Source organism: Cyanistes caeruleus, chromosome 15, assembly GCF_971803275.1.
Source record: "Cyanistes caeruleus chromosome 15, bCyaCae1.hap1.1, whole genome shotgun sequence".
Lineage (NCBI taxonomy): Eukaryota > Metazoa > Chordata > Aves > Passeriformes > Paridae > Cyanistes > Cyanistes caeruleus.
The window spans coordinates 3,739,941-3,753,422 of record NC_141715.1 but is presented as its reverse complement, the minus strand read 5'-3'; the positions used below and the strand labels follow the sequence as shown (position 1 = coordinate 3,753,422).

At 51.1% G+C, this 13,482-nt stretch overlaps 1 protein-coding gene across 1 annotated transcript; it reads left to right on the top strand.

Moving 5' to 3' along the window:
* Positions 1–6,191: 6,191 nt before the first annotated feature.
* Positions 6,192–11,261, top strand: LOC111935474 (pancreatic secretory trypsin inhibitor-like). Its single transcript, XM_023935865.2, has 4 exons — positions 6,192–6,328; positions 7,781–7,821; positions 8,406–8,518; positions 11,108–11,261. Exons 1-4 carry the CDS (start codon positions 6,274–6,276, stop codon positions 11,181–11,183), a joined length of 285 nt encoding a protein of 94 aa, XP_023791633.1. The 5' UTR covers positions 6,192–6,273; the 3' UTR covers positions 11,184–11,261.
* The last annotated feature ends 2,221 nt before the right edge of the window (positions 11,262–13,482 follow it).

The window sequence follows — 13,482 nt, the reverse complement described above, 5'->3', positions numbered from 1 at the left end:
TAATTTTTTTAATAACATTTTTTTCCTGTTGAGCTAAGCAGGCTGAGAGCTCTCCATTGGAAAAACCTCATCCCCTCTGTTTGTCCAAAATGGCACAGTGAGCTGGACCAAAGAGCTTCAGCATCCTCTAGACATATGATTCATTGAAATCAGAAGTATAATACTGGTTTTTCCTATTTCTGGGCTAGTTCTGGGAGCAAATCATGTATCAATAGCCATTAGTGCTGCCAATGGGACTCACAGGAATAGCTAGAAATGCCAAATATTTCTGGGGTTGTGATGAAAGTCATTTGCAGTATATTTGGTTTTGTTGATCAACTGGCTTACAAAGTGATGGAAAACATTACAAAAGCTTGACAAAAACTTTGACAAAATGTTTTCAAGAAATTATGTGGAAAATGTGAAAATATCCTGTATTTCAGACCTCCACTAAAAAAATCTCCTAGTCCTGGAGACAGTGGGTTAGCCAAGGACCACAGAAGGGCTGTTGTTTCTCTGCTGGTTTCTGACCAGTTTTTGTGGAAAATATCAATTCTTTCAGTCATGTTATGAACCTCTGCAAGTATGAAGACTCCACAACCTTTCCTTGGTCCAGCAGCAGTGTTTGTCCACCCTCATGGTGAATGTTTTTTTCTTACTGTCCCGTTGGGATAATCCTTCCTGCAGCTTGTCTCTCCCATCTCCCACCCTTTTGCTGGTTAGGTCTGGGAGGGCTTTGGCTCCATCTTTTCCCCACGTTCTGCCAATCCTTCACCTCCTCACAGCAGGACAATGCACCCAGAGCTCACCTGGACTGCAGCCAACTTTCCAAAGAGCCGGGTTCAGATCTCATCACTTGAAACTCACCTGAGGGAAAGGGCAACAGTCAGAGAATCACAGAATGGGCTGAGTTGGAAGGAGCCCTAAAGATCCTCCAGTCCACCCCCCTGCCATGGACAGGGACACTTTACCCTAGACCAGGCTGCTCCAAACCCTGTCCAGCCTGGACAACACTTCCAGGGCAGGAACAACACTTCCAGCCACAGCTTCCCTGGGCAATGGACAGCAGCTGCAGGCAGACAGGATCTGTTATGCACACAGCACCAGACACAGGAGATCCAGGATCCTTATCAAGAGTGGCTCATACCAGAGCTCTGAAGTTACCTCACACACACTTCAGAGTGACATCCAGCCCTGGACAAGGGACATGTGGTCCTTGGGAGCAGAGACAGAGCTGCCTGAGCTGAGCAGAAGGACAGATTAGACTGGATCATCCCCCCTGAGTCTGTGACCCTGAAACGACAGGGACCATATGCTTCCCATCTTGTAAAGCTCCGTGGAAGAGGGAGTGGGCACAGGGTGCTGCTTCGAGTTGGAGAAAGGGGGAGTGATTTGCTGGAGGAGATTGAAATCTGTGTTTGCCCAATTATCAGCCGCAGTGCTTAATCACTCTGCCCTGGATCTCTCCGGCAGCCGCAGGGGCAGTCGGATGTGGAGGCGGGAGGCAGATAGGATTTAATAAAGAAGCAATTTTATGAAGGAATACTTTGCTTTTGGCATTTTCTGTAGGAGTGGGAAAAATGATCTTTTTTTCTTCGGTAATGCCAGGGAAAAGCAAGAAAAGCAGAGCTCCGTGTTTCAGCTCCTGTGGGATCAACTCTCTCTCCACGTGTTCTCACTGCTTCTACATCCCGTGGAGATCCTGCAAGAGACCCAAGGAGAGGAGCATGAAAGATCAGTGGAGAAGGGGGGGAAAGCCTGCCCAGGAGCTGGCACCCCCTGCACTGACCCAGAGACCTGCAAGGGACAGAGCCCCAAGGTCACCAGAGCTGAGCACAGTCCAGGGTTATTCCCAGCAGGTGTGTGCCATCACCCAGCAAGTCACAGCAAAGGAGGGAAAGGTTTCCATGGACTGAGCCCCTGGGGTTTGGTGGCACTGAGAGGTGGGAGACCAGATGCAAACAGGCCAGGAGCTGGGCTGGGAACTTCCACACCAGGCTGGGAACTCCACCCCAGCCAATGTCAGCCAGTAATCCCTACAAACACAGAGCCTGTCCCCAGCACATTCATCCTCCTCAGGAAGCATTTGATTGGCATCCAGTCATGGTCTCTTCTGAACAGCCCAACAAGCTATGATTTATGTGATGTCTTTGTCTTTAGACACTGCTGTCAGCAATACCCATTCTCAGGCAAAGCTGCCGATGCCTGCACATTTCCAGAGGTCTCTCTCATGGACAGGCTGCCCTTGCTGAAGGATAACAAACAGAAGCTTCAGTGAAAGTAGAAATGATGATTTGTAACGTTATCCTGTAGCTATGCCCGGGGCCCTCCCCAGAAACCAGAGGTCCCAAGTCCAAGATTTCCAGAACAGAAGAGAAAACAAATTGATATGCTGTCTTGGGCTCCAGAGATTCTTCTGCAGCTGGAGAAAATATGTGATGCTTTCGCAGCAGCTACTCACAGGATCCCTTTTCCTACACTGTCAGAATGTTCAATATCTTCCATGCACCCAGAGCAACAGAATAGCTTTCTCAGCATTAAATGGGAAAGAATCCAAGACAAAAATCACTACCGACCAAATTATAGTTTGGGGTTGTTTCTTTTCTGCAGGAAAAATCAGTGTTTGAGCAGTATTCCCTGGGCAGAGGAGCAGCTGATCACTGCACACTGCTCTCACCTTGCTGATGCAAAAGGGCTTGGTCTGTCTCACATATCTTTCAAAACCACCTTGGATACCGTGGGCAAGGTCTTGGCTGCACCTGCAAGATCCAGGCCTGGCAAACAACACAAATTTAGGCATTTTTAGCTTTTAAATACAACACAAGCAGCATTTTGGACCCAAAAATGCTTTGAGCATCTTGGGAACTGTTTTTTGTGACACCTCTAGGTTTCACATTTGCATCAGCCTTTCTCCAAATTTCACTCATCCCACCCATTGCAGGGCAGCAGCAAAGTCCCCAGCTGCCTTGCTGAGATCCTGAGCGCTGAGGAGCCTCTGGTGCCTGTCCTTCATGAATCCCAAGGAAAGTCCCCACAACCTCCACCAAGGGACCAAGCTCAGGGGTGCCACCAGCACAGGGCCATGGTGCAGCTCTTGGTCACAGTCAATCCTTGGTGAAAGGGGTTGGGACTGCACAAGGAGCTCTGCTCCTGCTCCAGCCCCTTCTCTCTCTGGTTCAGGAGAAGGCTGGAAAATGTGAACCACCCCAAATGAGCTTGTTGGGAAACGCCATTATTTGGAAGAGGCTTAAGAACCATTTGTGACTTCTAAGCTGTGATTCATGATCATCTGGATCTGATTTGTGATCTTTGAATGCTTTTGACTGGTGACTCTGTTGGTTTCCTGGAGGCATTGGTGGCTTTCTCTTTGTACATCAAGTCCCCACAAAAAAAAAAAACAAATTCCAGCCCTGGTTACAACAAGTGATCCTCCAGCCTGTCATGGAGGGACCATCACAGGGAAATAGGTAGTTTCCCAGATTTTTAATTCCCCTGCAATGTAATTTTTTATCCCTTTGCAACACTTTACTACTGAAATGAATGTAACTTACAAACACTCAGGTTTGGCCAAAGGACAATACAAAAATTCATCCTGCAGAAGGAGAATCACCTCTTCCTGCTGGGCCACCTGTAGGCAGGCCTGGCAGCTCAGCTTGCCTCCTTACCCACTACCCCTCCCCTCGTGCCTTGTGTGGCATCAATTCTCTCTCCAAGTGCTCCCAGCATGCAGGAGGAGACCCCATCAGCAGCTGCAGAGATCTTGTGTCCTACACCACATGTGGTGGCCACCACCCAACAAGGTGGCCAAGGGGACACTGTCCCATGCCAGCACCTGCTTTGGGACCCGCCTGTCCCCTCCATTTCTCCACGACAGGCTCAGCAAGTCACACAGCATGGCTGGCAGAGCCACCTGACTCATTTCTCTCTACTCCTCCAGCTGATGTGTTTGGAGGAACACGCTGCTCTGACAAGGTGACACATCCTGAGAAAAGCCCACACTGCCGAGGACGGTACCAGGAGCACCCAGTGCAGGAGCAGCTCGCAGCTCTTTTTCATTCCTCCCCAGTCAAATAAGCCCCAAGCATTTCTGTTTGATTTTCCTGAAGGATATTGAATTGTTGTCAATCAGGAGAGAGGAGCCATGAAATTCCCTGTTTTTGAAGGCATCTCATAAAGACACAGCTGTCAGTGGAGACGCTTGGAAAGGAAGAGCATTTGCTAATGGAGAAACTGCATTAAAACCCAAGTGTGCCTGCTGTTCAGCTGCAGCCTATGCTGGAATCTTCTTTTGGCAGAGGCAACTGCCCTTGAGTCTGTTGGTTTGGCTCAATTCGTTGTGGAATAATTAAGTTCAGTCCATTGCACTGCATAATCTGGAGTTTCTTCAGCCTTCCTCAGTGGCAAAGTACTTAATCTCATCCAGCTCTGGGAGCAGTTGGGAACATGAAAATCAGCCAGTGCAAAGCTATCAGGAGCCTAAGCAGTAAGAGGATGAAGAGAGAAGTGTCCAGGAGTCAGGGGAAGGTCAGCACCCTGCCTGTGCTTTGATGCCTCTGACTTCAGAGGAAGGAGAAAACCATGGCTTTACACACACTCAAAATGTCCCAGAAGCCAACACAGTTGCCACCTGCAGAGCATAAACAGGGGATTTACCCATCAAACTCAAGTCTGGAAATGTGCCTGGATGTTTCCAGGGAATCTGAGGGAAAACGTTTCTGTTCCTGGACAATCCAAACTATCACATTTCCTGCCTACAGCAAGGATCTCTAAACTGAAAAATGTGTTTTACCAAGAGTGGACACACCCCAAACATGGGTAATCAGAGAAACTCTTTTCAGCACTGCTCTATTTACATGTCTTAGATTGAAGAGGAAAAATAACAGTGCTGGACTGAGATGAACCTCTTTCAGCTATAAAAGATGGTCATCCTTCCCTCCCTTGCTCCTCAGAGGGTGATAACACCACCTGAACCATTGTCCCAGGCATGCTAAAGGATTGTTTTCTGTGCTCAAAGGTCAACCAACACCCATCCCAGCCCCTGAGAACTGCTGAGCAGGTCATACCCAAAGCCAGCTTTACCCTCTGAGTTAATAAAACAACAGATGCCAGCAGGAGCTGTTCTTTCTGCCTCATGTTGCAGCTCAGCCCAGGCAAAGCAGAGGGAAGCCCAGTCAAGAGGGAGGAATCTCCCCATGACCACTGAAGCAGAATCATCAGGGATGTTCATGGCAGGGGAAAGCACCCTCCAGAGCCACATGGGGAATGAGGTATCCCTTGGACAATGGAGCAGCTGCCAATGGAGCTAAGATTTCTCCCTCTCAAACAGCTCCTTGAATTGCTCTTGGCGTTGACTTTTTCCTGTTCAGCTAATTAAAAATCTGTCTTTGAGTCATAAGCCCCCATTAGTAATAATTTGCTTTGCACTTCTCCAGTGATTTATGGCTGAGATATCAAAGGGCTTTAGAAACATTAATTAATCCCTCTAATCCCCAAGGGACTGATCCACTCTCTGCAATGCACCACTGGTGGTGTAACCGTAGGAAATCCCCAGGGTTTACTCCCAACTGCAGGCAGGGAGAGGGGAAGGGAGCAGTGCCTGACCCAGCAGCTGATTTCGGCTGCTGTCTGCAATCAGAGATGTGCAGACAAAACAGCAGCACTGAATATGCAGCCACGAGCAAGCCCAAGGCACAGGCAAGCTCTGCTCTCCAGGAGCAATCCTTGCTCCCGTTCCTGCCTGCCCAGGGAGGGAAGGGGAGCTGCAGCACCCCAGCTCTGCTCCATGGATCACACCAGGAAAGGTGTGTGTGGATCAAAGCCATCTTCACCCAGAGATGGCCTCACCAGAGAGCTTCACCCTGCCAGTGGCAGCAGCAGGGTCATTAATCACAGCCACGGCGCTGCTAACTGTATTTCCCTTGCTGTCCTGCCCATTTCTCCAATCTTGGTTCTTTGTACAACGTTGATTTATCGCAGCTTGGAGTGCAGACCCAGGGCTGACCCCCACACCTGGGACAGGGCCTGCTCCTTGCTGGAGATAAGGATTATTGCCTCCATTGGCTTGGGAGAGGCTTTCATCCTTGCGCCCACCAATGAGCCAATTGCCACCTGGTGTTGTCCCCATACTTTGAATGTTGTCACCACAGGACTGCAGGGTGGAGCTGGCTGTGTGGTGTGGTGCCAAGAATGGGGAAAGGTATAAAGGTGCCAGCAGACTGCCAGAGACAGGATCCCTGAGACACTGAGGAGTGTCCCAGCTCTCTCTGCTGTGCTCAGTAGAACGTCACCTTGACCATGAAGGTAGCTGGTGTCTTCCTGCTCCTCTCCCTGGCACTCTGCTTCTACCAAGGTGAGTCCAGCATTTTGCTTAGGAGCTATTTCCTCTCCTTGCTGAAGCTCCCAGGTCTGCCACATGGGAAGGTGAGTGTGGGAAGAGAGCAGCTGTTCCTGGGGCCTTGCAGTGGCCCTGGGCAGGGGATGCTGCAATGACCAGCGTGCATTAAACCTGCACCTGTCTGTGAGCAAACCCAAAGCAAAGGCTTGGAAAGGGTGCACTTGCTCCCAAAAAATGAACAGACCTGCTGGGCTGACGCTCTGTCTTCAGGGGTAGGATTTGTCCTGTAACTGGTGATTTCTAGGACAGTGTGATCCTTTCAGAGTGAATAGGTGCTATTCTGGTTTTAAAAAAGCAAATCCAAGAAGACAGGAAATGAATCTATGCGAGGGAAAATGCAGCTCTCACTACCAAAGCCAATGTTTAAGCCAACTGTGTTTTCAAAATCCCATATGGTGCAGAGGGATGAGAACATGAGCTGTTGCTGCTCCTCAGGTCCTGCTTTAGTGGGCTCATTCCAAACAGGAGGGTGCTTCTGAAGCAGGTCCTCTGTCATCCTGTTTACTGCACAGAGGCTGCCATTGCAGGGCTGTCTGAGCACAAAATCTGGGCTCATTTCAGATGAGCTGAGCACGTAGTGAGCTGCAGCTCCTGGGCCTGGACCAGTGATAGCCCAAAGTAAAATCCTCAACATATTAAATAGTGTGGCTACCAGCTCTTCAGCACCAAAATATTTCACTGCTACTGGGCTGTGCTGGTTGTTAATACAGATGTAGTATAAATCCTCCATGTAGGTGACTTCTGGGTTTGTAAAAAAGCCCAGGACCTTCTTCTCAGTTCTGCCTTTTGCCAAAAAAATTCAGGTTGTTTTTCAAAACACACCTACCTCGTGCTCCACCCATGTGATCCCAGCTGCCAGCTCAGGACCAGCTTCTCCATGGAGAATCCCACCAAAGTCATGGCTTGATCCCACCAGCTTTGATGTGTAACCTCAGGGTCTCCTTCTAGTAGAGACTTTCAACAACTTGTCTTTTGCTCTGCTTGCTTGTGTTAAAAACTGAGTAACAGCAGAAAAATCACCCTGGATTTACTCCAGCACCTGTCCAGTGTCAGCAGGAGTTTCTCAGTTACTCATGAACATGTGGTAAGACAGGACAAAAGCCACCTTTACTCCCTGACAGCTGGCAGGTGACATCTCCAGAAGTGCATTTTGGCGTGGCAGGACCTTGCACCATTACAGTGTTTCTGCCAGGGGCTGACACAGCAGGGAGGAATCCAGCTGAGAAATGTGAGAGATCCAAGGGAAGAAGTTCTTTTCTAGGACAAAGGTGTTTGAGTGAAGACATAGAGACATCAGCCTAAACTGTCTTTATTCTGTCCCCCTTGAAACCAGCTCGAGTGATGGGTGCTAAGATGTCTTCTCTCTCTCTCTCTCTCTGCCTCTCCCTTTCTCTCCTCTTTCTCTAGGAAATGCCAAGGTGGATGCAGCTGCTGTCACAGGAACAGAGGTGAGGTCTCCTCATTTCTGTAGCATAAGTGAGACAGCACTAGCCCATGCAATGGGGAACCACCTTTGCTAAATACACTGAAGCAGAGTGGGCTGACAACCCAAATCTTTCCCAGTGCCTGGGAACCCCCTTCCACCTGCTGTGCCACAGCAAAATCCCAGTGATTATAGTGTTTTTCCACTGCATTTCCCCCAAACACTGAAGGAAAAGTTCCTAGAAAGCTAAATATTGCTGTTACCTGCCAAGAAAGTCAGAAATCCCCTTAGTCTCTGGATTGCAAGTGTGGGGCCAGCTATTGCTGTGGCATAAAAATAAAAACTGGGGATAAGGTGCTCAGGCAGTGCCCATGGAACAGTATTTACTCTACACTGTTACTCCTAAGGCTGTGCAGCAGTGCCAGGTGGAGTTCAGCTGGCCAAGGGAGATGGTGGCAGATGGTCCCAGTGTTTCTGAGAGCCCAGAGCGGAGCTCTGAGGATGGGTTATGAAGACAGACAAAATGTGCACCTCTCTGGGAAAGCAAAGCTCCTTTGGTAAACTGAGAACAGGCTTAACATTTTCAAAATTAACCTTTCGTGTCTCCAGCCATCTTGTGAGAGTTTCAACCTGAGAAGAGGGTGTACAAGGGAGTTTGACCCCATCTGTGGCACGGATGACATCCTCTACAGCAACGAGTGCCTGTTGTGCCTTCACAACCTGTGAGTATCTGGAGCTGCTGCAAGTCTAAATGCCGCACAGACGAGGGCTACCGCAGATATCTGGGATTTCCTAGAAAGAAATCTGTTTGCATGCAGCTGGGTGGAGCTTGGGCAGCGAGCCCAGCACATCTGGCACGGATCTGGCCTCCAGCACAGCTGCTGCGCCCGCTGCTCTGAGCACTGGGCTCCAGCTGAGGAATGGGCCCGGTGTGTGAGGCTCACAGCACACACGCTGCCCACAAACAAAAATCTCCCCATACCTGCAGCTGCCAGGCAGCAGAGAGAGCTGGCAGGCATCCAGGATCTCAGACAAATGGCAAAGTCCTCCAAGTCTGCCCAGAGCTAGCACACGGGCTGAAGAATATTTCTCCAGATGACCTCAGATGTGTGGTGGCTGAGGAAAAAACTCAGTGTTTTTTCGCCCCAGAAATTTATAGCTGAGCTCTGCTCTCTGTCTTCTCTGCATATGAAAGGATACAATTTGCTCTGGGTATTTTTAAGAATGAGCTTTATATTTAATCTGTGCTGGTGCCAGATTGCACTGTTCTAGCAGAAGGCCAGGTCCAAATGCTAAGGGTGTCTCTGGCAAGACTTGATACATTTCATCTGGCTTGGGCCCTAGGTAATTTAAAATATATTTATACATTGGAAGCACTCTGTGTCAGACAAGTGAAGGAATTACTTCCAACTCAATGCTATTAAGTGGTTCAAAAATCTCTTTTGGGAAGATTGAGACTTATCTGGAGCCAGATGCCCCAGTCTGCAGGGCTAAGGGAGCTTCACCCTTGGCTTCACCTAGTGTAGGCAGGGATTTTTGGTGATCAGGCTCACAGGCCCATCTGCCATCAGCAGAAGCTCAAAGTCCAGCTTTTCTGTCTCTGGATGAGTGGGCTTGTGGAGCCAAATTCTGCTTTCAGGAGCATCACCTCCCTGCTGGCTCTGCAGGAACAAGGAACAGAATCCACATCACCAGGAAAAAAAAAAAAAAAAAAAGCCTGGATAAATATTGTCAGTTGGGTTGTCCCCTCTTTGCTTCATTAACCCAGGCTGCTGCCACATATTCTGTTCCTGGCCTGCTCAAATGCTGGTTCACCTTTCAGGGCTGAGTATGATGCAGTCAGGCAGAGAGAGGCTGAGTGGGATCTCCTCAGCAAAGGCACCAGAGTTAATGACCCGGCACGGCCTGGCAGGGCAGTAATGACCCTGCTGGAAGCCAGCAGCCCAGCACCAGCTGTCCCTGTATTGTGCAACAGATGGGGGTGGGAGGTTCATCAGACACAACATCATTAGGGCTTTGGCCACGAGCCAAGAGCAGGGTGAAGTGAGCGGGGAAGGCTCCACAGTCAGCTGTGCAAAGTGGTGTCCAGGATGCTCCATCTCCCAGCAGCCTCAGAGGGGACTGGGAGAATCCAGGGCTCACAAGAAGGGAAACTGGGGTACCAGAAAGAGAAAGACTGAGCTGGTGGTGTATTCAGAGCTGTCCAGGAGTTAGAGGAGGGATGGGATGGATGAGAAACTGGTGCTGCATCCTCCTTGTGTTGACAGGCGCTGCATTCCCAGAGCTCCTAAACCTCCCATTTGTGCAAGCTGTGAGCAGCTGCAATGGGAATGTGCTGCTCCTGTGGGTCACAGCCCCGAGCCTTGCAGCTCCCCTGTTCTGTTCCCAAGTGAAGGAATTCTGAGGTTAGGAACAGCCACTTGGTCTCCTGGCCAGGGCCATCTGGGCCAGGCACCAGGACTCCGAAGCTGCCTGGCGCCAGATGTCTTGGGGGAGAGATAAACGGAGTGTCCTCATCTATAAAGCCTTGGTCCGTGGGGAGAAGTCAGCCGAGAGGCAGATGAAGTGTCATTTGCAGTTTTGTGTGTGCAACTGGCCTGACAAGAGCTGGAAGCCTGCGAGGAGTCTGGGAATAGAGCATCTGGCGTGTCCCTGTGGCAGCAGCGTCTCACTTGTCGCCTGTGGTCACTTCACTGTGACCAGCATGCAAAACGCTTCTTGCAAAACACGAATCATTTTACCAGCATTTCTCTAACGCACCTGAGAAATGGAGCTGTCTTTCCAAAGAGAAAAACATCATGATTCCCTCTGAAAATCGAGCAATTCAGAGGAATCAGGTTCACTATTAGGCAAAAAGAAGATAATAGGTTTTTTTAAGGCACCTTTTTAATATTTTCCTCACTTTTGCTGCAGAAGCAATCATGAGGGGAGGCTGGGAGCAGGGCAAACCCAAGTGAGACACAGTGGCGGTCTTTTGTTTCTAAAAACTTACAAAACAAATTCATAACCTTTATTATCTGCAGTCAGACAGGCATTAGAGGTGTCTCAGTGCTGTCCTGCAGCACGGAGGTGAATTATCCTGCCAGGAGGTGTCAGAAAGCACTCTTGAGCTTATTGGAATTAATTAACACATGTCCACGGTAACCCTGAACTCCCTGTCAAGAATATGTGGCCTTGCTTGCTGTGAATAACACTTAGATGATGATTTAAGCAGTATTTTCCTTTCTTTCTGCCTTTGCCCTCTGAGCCAGGCTCTGATGTGCTTCAGAGACCCAAAGGCAGCCCCCCAGCATTTTTAACTTCTCTTGCAGGCAAAGAAGCACCCACGTGCGCATCAAGAACAGAGGAATGTGCAGAACTCCCCGTGTCAACTCCGCTCTAAACTGAGGCACAACCGTGCCAGAGCTGAGAGCACAAAGCTGTCCCCTCACCCCTCAAACCCCCAATAAAATGGAAGCATCGCCACGTCTTGTGCTGGGATTTCTTACACACACAGCAGTCCCCTGTCCCCAAAACTCAAAGCACCTTCCTGAAAAGCATGGCTTGTTCTGGTGATGCCTGTAAAGAGCTGTGAGTGAATTACTGACACAGCCCCAGGGAGAGGGCTGGGATGTGCCCAAGGAGAGAGGCAGGCTCTGGCGTAACAGGGAGGCTCTTCTTTTGCGTCAATAATTTTGTTTTCCTTTCCTAGACTCCCAGTGTTCAACCAATAGATTTTTAGCATTCTCATGACTTGCAATTGCATTTGCTAAATACAGGGTACTAAAGCCCTTGCTTCAGAGCCTTTGCAAGGAGAAAGAGCCCAAGAAGTCATTTCCATGCTGACCCATCTGCAGCCTTGTCCACATGCCAGTGCCCCATGGCACGGCCCCTGTGCAGCAAGAGTCACCAGCCTCACACTTGTCCTGCAGGTCACAGCTACTCAGTGCCTCAGAAAACCAAAAGAGCTGGGAATGTTCAGCCTGGAGAAGAGAAATCTCCTGGGAGACTTCAGAGCCCCTTCCAATGTCTAAAGGGGCACCAAGAGAGACTTTTCACAGGGGCTGAGCGTGATGGGACAAGGTGGGGATGGCTTCAAACTGAGAGAGGGCAGAGTTAGGTTAAATATTAGGACAAAGCTTTTTACCGTGAAGATGGTGAGAAACTGGAACAGGTTGCCGAGAGAAGTTGTGGCTACCCCATTCCCGGATTCATGCAAGATCAGGCTGGAGGGAGTTCTGAGTAACCTGAGTAACCTGGTCTCGTTGAGGATGTCCCTGCCCAGGGCGGGGATGCTGGAGCAGACGCCCTGTACGGGTCGTTCCCAAGCCGCCCATCCCGCGGTTCCGCGGCTCTGCGCGGTGCGGGCAGGACGCGGAGCGGGTTCCTGGATGGAGCTTTCGGCACTGGAGGCCGCTGTTGCTCCGCCGCAGCCGGGCCAGCTGCCGGAGCCGAGCCCGCAGCTGGATCCCGCAGCTGGGGCCCGCAGCTGGATCCCGCAGTTGGATCCCGCAGCTGGATCCCGCAGCTGGATCCCGCAGCTGGATCCCGCAGCTGGATCCCGCAGCTGGGGCCCGCAGCTGGATCCCGCAGCTGGATCCCGCAGCTGGGGCCCGCAGCTGGATCCCGCAGCTGGATCCCGCAGCTGGGGCCCGCAGCTGGATCCTCCCGCAGCTGGATCCCGCAGCTGGATCCTCCCGCAGCTGGATCCCGCAGCTGGATCCCGCAGCTGGATCCCGCAGCTGGATCCCGCAGCTGGGGCCCGCAGCTGGATCCTCCCGCAGCTGGATCCCGCAGCTGGATCCCGCAGCTGGATCCCGCAGCTGGATCCCGCAGCTGGGGCCCGCAGCTGGATCCTCCCGCAGCTGGGGCCCGCAGCTGGATCCTCCCGCAGCTGGATCCCGCAGCTGGATCCCGCAGCTGGATCCCGCAGCTGGATCCCGCAGCTGGCGGGGGATGCGCGCCCGGCCGGGCGGGGAGCGGCGCTGGCCCCGCGGGCGCTCAGCGGGCGCTCAGCTCCTGCCAGCCCCGCCGGGAGGGCTGGAAGCCGCTGGGGTGCAGTAACCGAGACACTCGGCCTCGCCACGTCCCTGTCCCTCACTCCCCGGGACCCACGAGCAGGTTTGGGGGATGCTCCGGGGCTGCAGGGACAAGAGCGGCCCCGGCGGGTGTGCCCTGCACTGGAGGGATGTGTCTGTGTCTGCCTGGCGCTGGCACAGCGCTGCCAGCTGCTCCCTGGAGAGCTGGACACTCCCCTGCTTGTGCCAAAGGGCTGTCGTGAGTCAGCCCAAAACAGCCTGGGACAGAGCATTTGGAGTTGGGGATCAAACCCTCCCTATGATTCACAGCCCTTCAGACTGTTTGTATTTGGGGCAAACCCAACACTTTGTTCTTAGGAAACCCTGGACTTCGCTGTGGGTATCTCTTTATGAAGTTGCTGAAACAAACACAAAAAAAATATATGCATGATCCAGCTGAGAGAGCTCCAGTGCTCGTTTGAAATTTCAAATGTGGCCAGATGCAGCTGGAGGGGGGGAAGCACAGGCTCCTCTTCTCAGATCTGCCAAAGAGTATCTGCAGTCGAGGGAGAGATGAAAAACGACTCGCTTTGCCCACATGTAAAATTAATGCACTAAAGGTGGTAGTCCCAAATAGGCTGGGGACTGTGAATTGCCTTGACATCTTTGCACACAGGGGATCCTGGAAA

Coding starts and splice junctions, on each gene's coding strand:
- LOC111935474 (XM_023935865.2), top strand. CDS start 6,274: ATGAAGGTAGCTGGTGTCTTCCTGCTCCTCTCCCTGGCACTCTGCTTC. Junction 6,329..7,780: donor GGCACTCTGCTTCTACCAAG/GTGAGTCCAGCA, acceptor CTCTTTCTCTAG/GAAATGCCAAGGTGGATGCA. Junction 7,822..8,405: donor CTGCTGTCACAGGAACAGAG/GTGAGGTCTCCT, acceptor TCGTGTCTCCAG/CCATCTTGTGAGAGTTTCAA.